Genomic DNA, 15,737 nt, shown 5'->3' on the forward strand with positions numbered 1-15,737 from the left:
CAAATATGAGCCTTTGGTCATTAATATGGTCAAATCTGTAAACTATCATTCCCGAAAAACAAAACGTTTCATCTTTCAGTGAAATTCGGAACCGTTCTGTATTTTATCTAACGGGTGTCATCCATCAGTCTAAATATTCCTGTTATATTGCACAACCTTCAATGTTATGTCATAATTACCTAAAATTCTGGCAAATTAGTTCGCAATGATCCAGGCAGCCCCAACTGTTGCATATACCCTGACTCTGCGTGCAACGAACGCAAGAGAAGTGACACAATTTCCCTTGTTTAATATTGCCTGCTAACATGATTTTCTTTTAGCTAAATATGCAGGTTTAAAAATATAAACTTCTGTGTATTGATTATAAGAAAGGCATTGATGTTTATGGTTAGGTACATTCGTGCAACGATTGTGCTTTTTTCGCAAATGTGTTTTTGTTAAATCATCCCCCGTTTGGCGAAGTCGGCTGTCTTTGTTAGGAACAAATAGTCTTCACACAGTTCGCAACGAGCCAGATGGCCCAAACTGCTGCATATACCCTGACTCTGTTGCACAGAACGCAAGAGAAGTGACACAATTTCCCTAGTTAAAAGAAATTCATGTTAGCATGCAATATTAACTAAATACGCAGGTTTAAAAATATATATACTTGTGTATTGATTTTAAGGAGTTGTTGTTTATGGTTAGGTACACATTGCTTTTTTTTCGCGACTGCGCTTGTTAAATCACCCGTTTGGCGAAGTCGGCTGTGATTCAATGATAAATTAACAGGCACCACATCCATTATATGCAACACAGGACAAGCTAGATAACTACACATGGTTGGTGATAATACTAGTTTAACTTGTGATTATGTTAAGATTGATTGTTTTTGTTATAAGATACGTTTAATGCACCTTACCTTGGCTCCTTGCTGCACTCGCATAACAGCTGGTCAGCCTGCCACGCAGTCTCCTCGTGGAGTGCAATGTAATCGGCCATGATCGGTGTCAAAAAATGCTGATTACTGATTGATATGAAAACTTGAAATCAGCCCATTCGATTAATCGGTCACCCTCTAATACATAGCTCAATTTGGGTGGAGTCTCCTCCTCTCTAAACATGACATCTTTATTGTTAGGCAGGAAGTTTTTTTAATTTTTTACCTTTATTTTACTAGGCAAGTCAGTTAAGAACACATTCTTATTTTCAATGACGGCCTAGGAACAGTGGGTTAACTGCCTGTTCAGGGGCAGAACGACAGATTTGTACCTTGTCAGCTTGGGGATTCGAACTTGCAACCTTTCGGTTACTAGTCCAACACTCTAACCACTAGGCTACCCTGCCACCCTGAAGTTAAGTGATGTGGGTAATAAACTGTTCCTTCTCCCTTAATGTGACCTGTCCTTCCCTCCTTTCCTCACTAAACCACCTCTGTCCACCCTTATCAGTGACTGCAACCATGTGATGGCCTTTCCTTCACTCAGCTTAATTGCCTCCACCATATAAATTCCTCCTACAGAGAACCATTAACTTCTGGCGTAGAAAACAGACTATGGCTCTACGTCTGCATTGCTTGCTGTTTGTGGGGTTTTATGCTGCGTTTCTGTACAGCACTTTGTGACATCGGCTGATGTAAGAAGGGCTTTATAAATACATTTGATAGTACTATTTTCCTGAATATCAATCATAGTGCTGCCTAAAACATACAACATACCTTGTGCTAAATGTTTTGTTGTCATTTTATGCATTTAATTCAATTTCAGAAATGTATTATAGGTTATGTGCAGCTAGTGTGCGGTTGTCTAATGGGAACCAGTGAATGTTTAGTTGTCGAAGCTTAGCTACCTGATCTATTGAAATGAGATGATTTGAACGAGAGCAAATATAATATATTTTTACAGAATAAAGAAAAGAAAAGTGCCAGTTACTGTCAAGACAGTAACTTTTTGTGTCCGGTTCTCTTTATTACCACAGGACGACTCAGATTCAGTCTGAGGCCGGTAACATCAACAGTGAGGACAAACCCAGCCTGCCACTCTCCCTTCCACACTGAGTGCAAACCTACAGTCACTGGGTCCTGATTGTGACAGTGGAGCCCAGTTTGCACTGCAGGATCCAGAGATGGCATCAGTGAAGCTGGAAGACTGTAGTCAAACACTGGAGCTGAATGTCAACATTAAAGATGAAGAAGAAGAGGAGGAGATTGGTACATCTGTTTCTCATGGTAAGAACAGGTTCTATCTACAGCATTTTATATTGAAAGTAAAGTGTTTCTTGCTTCAATAGAACGATCAGGGGTGTGCAACTATAGTTTGATTTCCTTCAACAGAAAACACATTAGGCAGAAAATAGCTTCATTTTCATCCGATGACAACAGAACTGCAACACTCATTGGCTAGCAGCCACACAAGTAAATGAGCTTACAATGAAAAAGCAAGGTATATTATTTTTGTTTTTGCTAAAACGATGCATGGTCATCATATTTCTAATGTTTATCATAGAAAGAATGTAGCCAGCTACATTTCCTGATCTAATGTGTTGATTGAAGTGAATCTGGCATTTTACTGGAGAAAAGTAGTCTGGCTACACCAAGATAAGTACCAGAGTAGCTCCACATCAGTCAGAGTGCTGTCTGCTGATAGAATGATGGAGAACAGTAGCTCCACATCAGTCGGAGAGCTGTCTGGTGATAGAATGATGGAGAACAGTAGCTCCACATCAGTCAGAGTGCTGTCTGCTGATAGAATGATGGAGAACAGTAGCTCCCCATCAGAGTGCTGCCTGCTGATAGAATGATGGAGAACAGTAGCTCCACATCAGTCAGAGAGCTGTCTGCTGACAGAATGATGGAGAACAGTAGCTCCCCATCAGTCAGGTCTGCTGACAGAATGATGGAGAACAGTAGCTCCACATCAGTCAGGTCTGCTGATAGAATGATGGAGAACAGTAGCTCCCCATCAGTCAGGTCTGCTGACAGAATGATGGAGAACAGTAGCTCCCCATCAGTCAGGTCTGCTGATAGAATGATGGAGAACAGTAGCTCCACATCAGTTAGGTCTGCTGATAGAATGATGGAGAACAGTAGCTCCACATCAGTCAGGTCTGCTGATAGAATGATGGAGAACAGTAGCTCCACATCAGAGTGCTGCCTGCTGATAGAATGATGGAGAACAGTAGCTCCACATCAGTCAGAGTGCTGTCTGCTGATAGAATGATGGAGAACAGTAGCTGAGTGGAGGATGATATGAAATGAGTCTGTGTAGTGACTATCCCTTGTGATAGTGAGTGGAGGATGATATGAAATGAGTCTGTGTAGTTACTAACTCTTGTGATAGTGAGTGGAGGATGATATGAAATGAGTCTGTGTAGTTACTAACTCTTGTGATAGTGAGTGGAGGATGATATAGGTCATAATTGTCATGACTTTTACTCCTTTTTTAGATTTCAACTCTGACCCACTTTTAGAATAGTTGTATTGTACTGTATTGTATTGTACTGTATTGTACTGTATTCTCCTTTGTATTGTATTGTATTCTCCTTTGTATTGTACTGTATTGTACTGTATTGTATTGTATTGTATTGTATTCTCCTTTGTATTGTATTGTACTGTATTGTATTGTACTGTATTGTACTGTATTGTATTGTATTGTATTGTATTCTCCATTGTATTGTATTCTCCTTTGTATTGCACTGTATTGTATTCTCCTTTGTATTGTATTGTACTGTATTGTATTCTCCTTTGTATTGTATTGTACTGTATTGTATTCTCCTTTGTATTGTATTGTACTGTATTGTATTCTCCTTTGTATTGTATTGTACTGTATTGTATTCTCCTTTGTATTGTATTGTACTGTATTGTATTCTCCTTTGTATTGTATTGTACTGTATTGTATTCTCCTTTGTATTGTATTGTACTGTATTGTATTCTCCTTTGTATTGTATTGTACTGTATTGTATTCTCCTTTGTATTGTATTGTACTGTATTGTATTCTCCTTTGTATTGTATTGTACTGTATTGTATTCTCCTTTGTATTGTATTGTACTGTATTGTATTCTCCTTTGTATTGTATTGTACTGTATTGTATTCTCCTTTGTATTGTATTGTACTGTATTGTATTCTCCTTTGTATTGTATTGTACTGTATTGTATTCTCCTTTGTATTGTATTGTACTGTATTGTATTCTCCTTTGTATTGTATTGTACTGTATTGTATTCTCCTTTGTATTGTATTGTACTGTATTGTATTCTCCTTTGTATTGTATTGTACTGTATTGTATTCTCCTTTGTATTGTATTGTACTGTATTGTATTCTCCTTTGTATTGTATTGTACTGTATTGTATTCTCCTTTGTATTGTATTGTACTGTATTGTATTCTCCTTTGTATTGTATTGTACTGTATTGTATTCTCCTTTGTATTGTATTGTACTGTATTGTATTCTCCTTTGTATTGTACTGTATTGTATTGTATTGTATTGTCCTTTGTATTGTACTGTATTGTATTGTACTGTATTGTATTCTCCTTTGTATTGTATTGTATTGTATTGTATTGTATTGTATTCTCCTTTGTATTGTACTGTATTGTATTGTACTGTATTGTATTGTATTCTCCTTTGTATTGTATTGTATTGTATTGTATTGTATTGTATTCTCCTTTGTATTGTACTGTACTGTATTGTATTGTATTGTATTGTATGTATTCTCCTTTGTATTGTACTGTACTGTATTGTATTGTATTGTATTGTATTGTATTCTCCTTTGTATTGTACTGTACTGTATTGTATTGTACTGTATTGTATGTATTCTCCTTTGTATTGTATTGTACTGTATTGTATTGTACTGTATTGTATTGTATGTATTCTCCTTTGTATTGTACTGTACTGTATTGTATTGTATTGTATTGTATTGTATTCTCCTTTGTATTGTACTGTACTGTATTGTATTGTATTGTATTGTATTGTATTCTCCTTTGTATTGTACTGTATTGTATTGTATTGTATTGTATTGTATTGTATTGTATTCACCTTTGTATTGTACTGTACTGTATTGTATTGTACTGTATTGTTGTATTCTCCATTGTATTGTACTGTATTGTATTGTACTGTATTGTATTCTCCATTGTATTGTACTGTATTGTACTGTATTGTATTGTATTGTATTCTCCTTTGTATTGTTGTATTGTATTGTATTGTATTGTACTGTATTGTATTCTCCATTGTATTGTACTGTATTGTATTCTCCATTGTATTGTACTGTATTGTACTGTATTGTATTCTCCATTGTATTGTACTGTATTGTATTCTCCATTGTATTGTACTGTATTGTATTCTCCATTGTATTGTACTGTATTGTATTCTCCATTGTATTGTACTGTATTGTATTCTCCATTGTATTGTACTGTATTGTACTGTATTGTATTCTCCATTGTATTGTTGTATTCTCCATTGTATTGTATTCTCCATTGTATTGTATTGTATTCTCCATTGTATTGTACTGTATTGTATTCTCCATTGTATTGTATTGTATTGTATTGTATTGTATTGTACTGTATTGTATGTATTCTCCATTGTATTGTATTCTCCATTGTATTGTATTGTATTCTCCATTGTATTGTATTGTATTGTATTCTCCATTGTATTGTATTGTATTCTCCATTGTATTGTATTGTATTGTATTCTCCTTTGTATTTTTTTTATTTTTATTTTTTACCTTTATTTTACTAGGCAAGTCAGTTAAGAACAAATTCTTATTTTCAATGACTGCCTAGGAACAGTGGGTTAACTGCCTGTTCAGGGGCAGAACGACAGATTTGTACCTTGTCAGCTCGGGGGTTTGATGAACTTTTAGCTCAACACTCTAACCACTAGGATACCCTGCCGCCCCGTATTGTACTGTATTGTATTCTCCTTTGTATTGTATTGTATTCTCCATTGTACTGTATTGTATTGTACTGTACTGATACACTTACCGGTCAAAAGTCGTAGAACTCCTACAAGAGTGTGTAAAGCTGTCATCAAGGCAAAGGGTGGCTGTTTGAAGAATCCTAAATATAAATTATATTTTCAATTTTGGTTACTACATGATTCCATACGTGTTATTTTATAGTTTTAATGTCTTCACTATTATTCTACAATGTAGAAAATAGTAAAAATAAAGAAAAACCCTGGAATGAGTAGGTGTTGTAAAACTTTTGACTGGTAGTCGCCCGGTACAGGCAGAAGAGGATATGATGTCATGTGTTTATCACACCAACTGACTGGTTCTTCTGCTGTTGTTCACACAGGGGACCATGTTGAGACATTCTCTACATCCAGAGAGCAACAGCAGGAAGATCACAGACCTAAGAGGTCTCACTACTGCCCACATTGTGAGGAGGTTTTCCCATTTCTATCAGGACTAAAAATACACCTACAAATACACACAGGAGACAATCCATATCCCCCTCTGACTATGAGAAGAGATTCACAACATCACATTCTCTGACAGTTCACCAGAGTGTGCACTCTGGAGAGAAGCCTTACTCCTGCTCTGACTGTGGGAAGAGTTTCTCTCGACTGAGCCATTTAAAAAGACACCAAAGTATACATAAAGGAGAGAAGCCTTACTCCTGCTCTGACTGTGGGGAGAGTTTCGCTCAACTGGGGACTTTAAAAACACCAACGTATTCACACAGGCGAGAAGCCTTACTTCTGCTCTGACTGTGGGAAAAATTTCTCCCGATTGGATACCTTAAAAACACATGAACGTATACATACAGGAGAGAAGCTTTACTCCTGCTCTCATTGTGGCAAATGCTTCACAACATCAACTGAGCTAAAAGTTCATCAGAGAACACACACAGGAGAGAAGCCTTACTCCTGCTCTGACTGTGGGGTGAGTTTCTCGCGACTGGGCCACTTAAAAACTCATGAAAGTATACACACAGGAGAGAAGCCTTACTACTGCTCTGACTGTGTGAAATTCTTCACAACATCCACTGAGCTAAAAGTTCATCAGAGAACACACACAGGGGAGAAGCCTTACTCCTGCTCTGACTGCGGGGCGAGTTTCTCGCAACTGGGCAACTTAAAAACACATGAACGTATACATACAGGAGAGAAGCCTTATTACTGCTCTGACTGTAGAAAATGTTTTAAAACATCAACTGGGCTAAAAGTTCATCAGAGAACACACACAGGAGAGAAGCCTTACACCTGCTCTCACTGTGGTGTGAGTTTCTCTCGATTGGGACACTTAAAAACACATGAACGTATACATACAAGAGAGAAGCCTTAAACATGCTCTTGACTGTGGGGCGAGTTTCTCTCGACTGGACAACTTAAAAACCCATAAAAGTATACACACAGGAGAGAAGCCTTATTACTAGAGCTGTGGCGGCCATGACGTTTTGTCAGCCGGTGATTGTGATATAAATAGTTACCGGTCTCATGGTAATTGACCGGTAATTAACCTAAACATGTTTAGCATATCTTGGCTTCCACATATAGCCTACAAGCCACTGATGTGGACCTTTTGAAACATCTACATTGTAAAAAGTACAATAAATCCATTTAATATAATACACCTTCACAATAAATCCATTATTTATTTTATACAGGTCTAAAAGAAACATGATATAAAGAAAATGTAGCCTATTTCAGAAGAACAAAATAGCATATTCTGAGTTGTCCTTACAGTATGTTAGGTCCTGATCTGGCTTGGCCATATGGCTGTGGGCAACACTAGTTCCTTTAGCACACAATTGAGCATAGCTGAAATGAAAAAAATATTCCCCAAAGAATTTCAGAGGAAGTGTGCACTATTCTGTGTTAACAGGTCCTCCTATATGCTTACTTTAGATTTATTTTTACAACTTTAGTTGGGATCTAAACTTATGTTTAGATTTTTAAGACATTCTAAGGCTACATGGTGCAACTCTAATGATGATTTGAAAAAAAGTTGGATGAAAGGCCTGCGTTCTTCTCTGTTTCTTACACAGGCTGCACACACTTCATCAGTCTCTCATTCACAATTTGACTTGATCATGTTCTCAACCATCAGACTGTTCATCATTTAATCTCGTCTTTACATACAGCCTATTAATATATATGTGTAGAATTATTTTTCAATAAAAAAAACGTCATCCGTAGCATGCAGTCGATTAGCGAATGAAGGTTACGACGCGTCCATAAGGTTAGAGGAAGCTAAAAGTTAATTGAAATAAATTGACAAAATTGTATAGCCTAATTAGCCTACTCCTGTCTATGTAGAAAGGAAGACAATCCTTCCAAATAGGCTACTGAAGTATGATTTGTCCTCAGAGGATCATTAACCTTCTTTAAAATATAAATAAATTGTATATAAATTGCATTGTATTTAAATTGCATTGTCTACAGTCAGAAGGAAAGGCAGGAAAGTGCTCAATTTGGGCAGATTATTGATGAGTTGAGACTGTCTGACAAGTAGAGAGGCCAAGCCAGACATTTCACAATATTTTCAAAATACAATCGCGAGGAAAACATACACTACATGATCAAAAGTATGTGGACATGTGCTCATTGAGCATCTCATTCCAAAATCATGGACATTCATATGGAGTTGGTCCCCCCCCTTTGCTGCTATAACAGCCTCCACTCTTCTGGGAAGGCTTTCCACTAGATGTTGGAACATTGCTGTGGGGGGACTTGCTTCCATTCAGCCACAAGAGCATTAGTGAGGTCAGGCATTGATGTTAGGTGATTAAGCCTGGTTTGCAGTCTGCTTTCCAATTCATCCCAACGGTGTTTGATGGGGTTGAGTTCAGGGCTCTGTGACGGTCAGTCAAGTTCTTCCATACCAATCTCGACAAACCATTTCAGTATGGACCTCGCTTTGTGCACGGGGGACATTGTCATGTTGAAACAGGAAAGGGCCTCCCCAAACTGTGGCCCCAAAGTTGAAAGCACAGAATCGTCTAGAATGTCATTGTCTGCTGCAGCATTAAGATTTCCCTTCACTGGAGCTAAGGGGCCCAAACCATGAAAAACAGCCCCAGAACATTATTCCTCCTCCACCACACTTGTCAGTTGGCCCTATGCATTCGGGCAGGTAGCGTTCTCCTGGCATCTACCAAACACTGATTTGTCCGTGGGACTGCCAGATGGTTAGGCCTGATTCATCACTCCAGAGAACACGGTGTCCTATGGTGGCAAGCTTTACACCACACCAGCTGACGCTTAGCACTGCGCATGGTGATCTTTGGCTTGTGTGCGGCTGCTCGGCCATGGAAACCCATTTCATGAAGCTCCCGACGAACAGTTCTTGTGTTGAAGTTGCATCCAGAGACAGTTTGGAAGTCGGCGGTGAGTGTTACGCGTCGGCACTCGGCGGTCCGGTTCTGTGAGCGTGTGTGGCCTACCACTTCGCTGTACCTGTACACTTCGCTGTACCTCTTATAGCCCGGGCCGTATCTGAAGTAACCCAGACCGTATCTGTTATAACCCGGGCCGTACCTGATATATCCCGGGCCGTACCTGATATAGCCCAGGCCGTACCTGTTATAGCCCAGGCCGTACCTGTTATAGCCCAGGCCGTACCTGTTATACCCCAGGCCGTATCTGTTATAACCCGGGCCGTACCTGATATACCCCAGGCCGTACCTGTTATACCCCCCAGGCCGTACCTGTTATAGCCCAGGCCGTACCTGTTTTAGCCCAGGCCGTACCTGTTATACCCCAGGCCGTACCTGTTATAGCCCAGGCCGTACCTGTTATACCCCAGGCCGTACCTGTTATACCCCAGGCCGTACCTGTTATACCCCAGGCCGTACCTGTTATAGCCCAGGCCGTACCTGTTATAGCCCAGGCCGTACCTGTTATAGCCCAGGCCGTGCCTGTTATAGCCCAGGCCGTACCTGTTATACCCCAGGCCGTACCTGTTATACCCCAGGCCGTACCTGTTATACCCCAGGCCGTACCTGTTATACCCCAGGCCGTACCTGTTATACCCCAGGCCGTACCTGTTATACCCCAGGCCGTACCTGTTATAGCCCAGGCCGTACCTGTTATAGCCCAGGCCGTACCTGTTATAGCCCAGGCCGTACCTGTTATAGCCCAGGCCGTACCTGTTTTAGCCCACCTGTTATAGCCCAGGCCGTACCTGTTATAGCCCAGGCCGTACCTGTTATAGCCCAGGCCGTAACTGTTATAGCCCAGGCCTAACTGTTATAGCCCAGGCATTGAATGGTCTTTTTTGCCCAGTGATTACCTGATATTATTAGTCAGAATTACCTGACTAGCCCAATCTACTCATAGCATTACGAATAATAAGCTATTTTACATAAGTCTACAAATGTTAATGCCCAGAATGTTATAGCCCAGGTGCATTTTTATAGCCCAGGCTGAAAATCGGCGTCTAAAGCCCAGGGAAGTCAGCCATGCATTGAATGGTCTTTTTGCCAGCAGTGATTGAGTGATATTATTAGCTGGGAATTATGACTATCCAATCTACTCATAGCATTACGAATAATAAGCTATTTTACATAAGTCTACAAATGTAATAATGCATAGAATGCTTTTCACGAAGGTGCATTTTTATGGTGAAAATTGGCTTAAAGTTGGAAGTCACCTATGTATGTCTGATAGGCTACACCGGTTAGGAAATAGGATTCATGTCCTAGAGACAGCTGGGAACTAGTGGCTCTGTAGGCTCAATGACTGGGCTTATAAGAACATGTTTTCACTAGGCTCTGTAGGCTCAATGACTGGGCTTATAAGAACATGTTTTCACTAGGCTCTGTAGGCTCAATGACTGGGCTTATAAGAACACGTTTTCACTAGGCTCTGTAGGCTCAATGACTGGGCTTATAAGAACACGTTTGGGCTTTAAAGAACATGTTTTCACTAGGCTCTGTAGGCTCAATGACTGGGCTTTAAAGAACATGTTTTCACTAGGCTCAATGACTGGGCTTATAAGAACACGTTTTCACGAGGCTCTGTAGGCTCAATGACTGGGCTTATAAGAACATGTTTTCACTAGGCTCTGCTCTCTCACCGTGTTCCAGGGGTCCTAGTCTATAGGCTACGTTTGGTGTTATTTAGACATTTTTAGTTATGATATAAACCTTATTAAAACATATAGGGCTATGAGCTATGCTACATGATGCGTGCGACTATGATTTGGAGAAAAAAAAGGCATGCGCTGATTCTTGCTTTAGACTGTATACTCTGGGCACCATTCACAAGTGATAATACATTGTTCACAAGTGACAATATTGTCAAACCAATAGACATTTTCTGAAGTTAATCTTATCTTTTACATATACTAAATAACGTTTGAATTATATGTCGTGTTTTTCCCGCAGTTCATTTTCATGCCAGCCCTGTATGTATGCTACTCCTGTTGTAAAGCGAAGCAATGTACTTAATAATATTAGGAACGTTGATAAATAAACAAACTGCATTGGGAAGTATTCAGACCCCTTCCTTCCTCCACTTCCTGTTACATTACAGACTTATTCTAAAAATGGATTCAATTGTTTGGTTTTTTTACTCATCAGTCTACACACAATACCCCATAATGACATTGCAAAAACAGGTTTTACAACATTTTCCAATTTATTTATATATATATTTAAATATATATAAAAAAATACCTTATTTACAGAACTCCACCATTCAGGCCTTTATGGTAGAGTGGCCGAAGGAATCCACTCCTCAGTAAAAGGCACATGACAGCCCGCTTGAAGTTTGCCAAAAGGCACCTAAAGGACTCTCAGACCATTTAGAAACACAATTATCTGGTCTGATGAAACCAAGATTGAGCTCTTTGGCCTGAATGCCAAGTGTCACGTCTGGAGCAAACCTGGAATCATCCCTACGGTGAAGCATGGTGGTGGCAGCAGCATGCTGTGGGGATGTTTTTCAGCGGCAGGGACTGGGAGATTAGTCAGGATCAAGGGACAGATGAATGGGGAGCAAAGAACATTGAGATACTTGATAAAAACCTGCTCAGGACCTCAGACTGGGGCGAAGGTTCAACTTCCAACATGACAACGACCCTAAACACACAGCCAAGACAATGCAGTAGTGGCTTCGGGACATGTCTCTGAAGGTCCTTGAGTGGCCCAGCCAGAGCCCGGACTTGAACCCGATCGAACATCTCTGGAGAGACCTGAAAAAAAGCTTTGCAGCGATGCTCCCCATCCAACTTGACAAAACTTGAGCGCATCTGCAGAGAAGAATGGGAGAAAGTCCCCAAATACAGGTGTGCCAAGCTTGTAACGTCAAACCCAAGAAGACGCGAGGCTGTAATCGCTGCCAAAAGGTGCTTCAACAAAGTACGGAGTAAAGGGTCTGAATACTAAATGTAAATGTGATGTTTTTGTCTTGTTATTATGGGATATTGTGATGTCATTATGGGGTATTGTGATGTCATTATGGGGTATTGTGTGGAGATTGGTGAGGGGGGGAAAAAAACTTGGAAAATGTCAAGGAGTCTGAATACTTTACTAATGCACTATATATGGTATTTTGTATTGTATTGTATTGTATTACATGGTTGGGATACGACTGATGTGTTGTTGTCTCGCCTGGCTATCTTAAGATGAATCCACAAGCTGTGGGTAGCTCTTGATGGGAGTGTCTGCTCAATCAGGGTTTTATAAACTTGGTCCTGGGTGGATCATTTGTTTTACTACTAAATGCCTTTTGTTTAATGACACACAGGCTATGAAATGACTACATGTGTTTTAAAACTAGATGTATTATGTTAGCCATTGATGATTCATGTATTTGGATAACTTCAATGAACTTAATTGATCTGCTAATAAAAAATACACTTTTTTGGGGGGTGGGGGTTTATCTATACAGAAAATACTATGTTTTTGTTTAATTCATGGTATTCAAAATAATGTTTATTTATCTAGTCAAAACATGTCACTAGATCTCTACACATCACCATTGGAAGAGGCCCATTTATCTAGGCACCAGTATTGTCTACAATCTGTACAAATATATGTTTATCAGTATAAAGGATTTACATAGGTTTCTTATTAAATAACAGTTAAATAAATGTATTTGTCATTTTTTTATGTGGTGCTACAGTCCAGGGACAGCATGACATTCACCATCCAATAATGACCCAGTTACTATTGGGGGAATGGAACCAGAGAGGAAGCTTGTGTTACCTTTCACACACCACTACAGTATTCATTTCAACAGACCTTTTCCACGACCCCTTTGTTAGAGATCAACAGTACCAGTCAAAAGTTTGGACACACCTACTCATTCAAGGGGTTTTCTTTATTTGGACTATTTTCTACATTGTAGAATAATAGTGAAGACATCAAAACTATGAAATAACACATATGGAACCAAACAAGTGTTAAATCAAAATATATTCTTTAGGGAATAGGGAGCTATTTGGAACTCAGCCCAAGAGAATTAGCATTGGCTGTCTCACTAAAACATGTTGCATTGTGGTATAGTTGGAGTGATTCACATGAAACCAGGGTAAAGTTCATAAGGGCCTTAGAGTGATTCCACCTTAAACCAGGGTAAAGTTCATAATGCTGTTGGAGTGATTCCACCTTAAACCAGGGTAAAGTTCATAATGCTGTTGGAGTGATTCCACCTTAAACCAGGGTAAAGTTCATAATGCCTTGGAGTGATTCCACCTTAAACCAGGGTAAAGTTCATAATGCTGTTGGAGTGATTCCACCTTAAACCAGGGTAAAGTTCATAATGCTGTTGGAGTGATTCCACCTTAAACCAGGTAAAGTTCATAATGCTGTTGGAGTGATTCCACCTTAAACCAGGGTAAAGTTCATAATGCTGTTGGAGTGATTCCACCTTAAATCAGGGTAAAGTTCATAAGGGCCTTGGAGTGATTCCACCTTAAACCAGGGTAAAGTTCATAATGCTGTTGGAGTGATTCCACCTTAAATCAGGGTAAAGTTCATAAGGGCCTTGGAGTGATTCCACCTTAAACCAGGGTAAAGTTCATAAGGGCCTTGGAGTGATTCCACCTTAAACCAGGGTAAAGTTCATAATGCTGTTGGAGTGATTCCACCTTAAACCAGGGTAAAGTTCATAATGGCCTTGGAGTGATTCCACCTTAAACCAGGGTAAAGTTCATACTGCTGTTGGAGTGGTTCCACCTTAAACCAGGGTAAAGTTCATAATGCTGTTGGAGTGATTCCACCTTAAACCAGGGTAAAGTTCATAAGGGCCTTGGAGTGATTCCACCTTAAACCAGGGTAAAGTTCATAATGCTGTTGGAGTGATTCCACCTTAAACCAGGGTAAAGTTCATAATGGCCTTGGAGTGATTCCACCTTAAACCAGGGTAAAGTTCATAAGGGCCTTGGAGTGATTCCACCTTAAACCAGGGTAAAGTTCATAAGGGCCTTGGAGTGATTCCACCTTAAACCAGGGTAAAGTTCATAATGCTGTTGGAGTGATTCCACCTTAAACCAGGGTAAAGTTCATAATGGCCTTGGAGTGATTCCACCTTAAACCAGGGTAAAGTTCATACTGCTGTTGGAGTGGTTCCACCTTAAACCAGGGTAAAGTTCATACTGCTGTTGGAGTGATTCCACCTTAAACCAGGGTAAAGTTCATAATGGCCTTGGAGTGATTCCACCTTAAACCAGGATAAAGTTCATAATGGCGTTGGAGTGATTCCACCTTAAACCAGGGTAAAGTTCATAATGCTGTTGGAGTGATTCCACCTTAAACCAGGGTAAAGTTCATAATGCTGTTGGAGTGATTCCACCTTAAACCAGGGTAAAGTTCATAATGGCCTTGGAGTGATTCCACCTTAAACCAGGGTAAAGTTCATAATGGCCTTGGAGTGATTCCACCTTAAACCAGGGTAAAGTTCATAATGGCCTTGGAGTGATTCCACCTTAAACCAGGGTAAAGTTCATAATGCTGTTGGAGTGATTCCACCTTAAACCAGGGTAAAGTTCATAATGGCCTTGGAGTGATTCCACCTTAAACCAGGGTAAAGTTCATACTGCTGTTGGAGTGTTCCACCTTAAACCAGGGTAAAGTTCATACTGCTGTTGGAGTGATTCCACCTTAAATCAGGGTAAAGTTCATAAGGGCCTTGGAGTGATTCCACCTTAAACCAGGGTAAAGTTCATAATGCTGTTGGAGTGATTCCACCTTAAACCAGGGTAAAGTTCATAATGGCCTTGGATGATTCCACCTTAAATCAGGGTAAAGTTCATAAGGGCCTTGGAGTGATTCCACCTTAAACCAGGGTAAAGTTCATAAGGGCCTGATTCCACCTTAAACCAGGGTAAAGTTCATAATGCTGTTGGAGTGATTCCACCTTAAACCAGGGTAAAGTTCATAATGGCCTTGAGTGATTCCACCTTAAACCAGGGTAAAGTTCATACTGCTGTTAGTGGTTCCACCTTAAACCAGGGTAAAGTTCATACTGCTGTTGGAGTGATTCCACCTTAAACCAGGTAAAGTTCATAATGGCCTTGGAGTGATTCCACCTTAAACCTGGTAAAGTTCATAATGGCGTTGGAGTGATTCCACCTTAAACCAGGGTAAAGTTCATAATGCTGTTGGAGTGATTCCACCTTAAACCAGGGTAAAGTTCATAATGCTGTTGGAGTGATTCCACCTTAAACCAGGGTAAAGTTCATAATGGCATTGGAGTGATTCCATCTTAAACCAGGGTAAAGTTCATAATGCCTTGTATTCCACCTTAACCAGGGTAAAGTTCATAATGGCCTTTGATTCCACCTTAAACCAGGGTAAAGTTCATAATGCCTTGGAGTG

At 39.8% G+C, this 15,737-nt stretch overlaps 1 protein-coding gene and 1 long non-coding RNA gene across 2 annotated transcripts; one reads left to right on the plus strand and one right to left on the minus strand.

Annotated features, from left to right (window-relative positions):
• Nucleotides 1-6,631: 6,631 nt before the first annotated feature.
• LOC121844569 (zinc finger protein 2 homolog) lies at nt 6,632-8,531 on the plus strand (the record flags this gene model as incomplete). The annotated part of the gene is made up of 1 exon (XM_042314838.1): nt 6,632-8,531. A coding segment is annotated over one exon (624 nt), but the record flags the coding sequence as incomplete, so codon positions are not given.
• Nucleotides 8,532-13,717: 5,186 nt separating this feature from the next.
• Nucleotides 13,718-15,307, minus strand: LOC121844575. Its single transcript, XR_006082048.1, has 3 exons — nt 15,233-15,307; nt 15,151-15,194; nt 13,718-14,932 (listed from the first exon to the last, which is right to left on the minus strand). It is a non-coding gene; the product is annotated as an uncharacterized LOC121844575 (long non-coding RNA).
• Between the last annotated feature and the right edge of the window lie 430 nt (nt 15,308-15,737).

This window comes from Oncorhynchus tshawytscha, unplaced genomic scaffold (assembly GCF_018296145.1).
Source record: "Oncorhynchus tshawytscha isolate Ot180627B unplaced genomic scaffold, Otsh_v2.0 Un_contig_120_pilon_pilon, whole genome shotgun sequence".
NCBI lineage: Eukaryota > Metazoa > Chordata > Actinopteri > Salmoniformes > Salmonidae > Oncorhynchus > Oncorhynchus tshawytscha.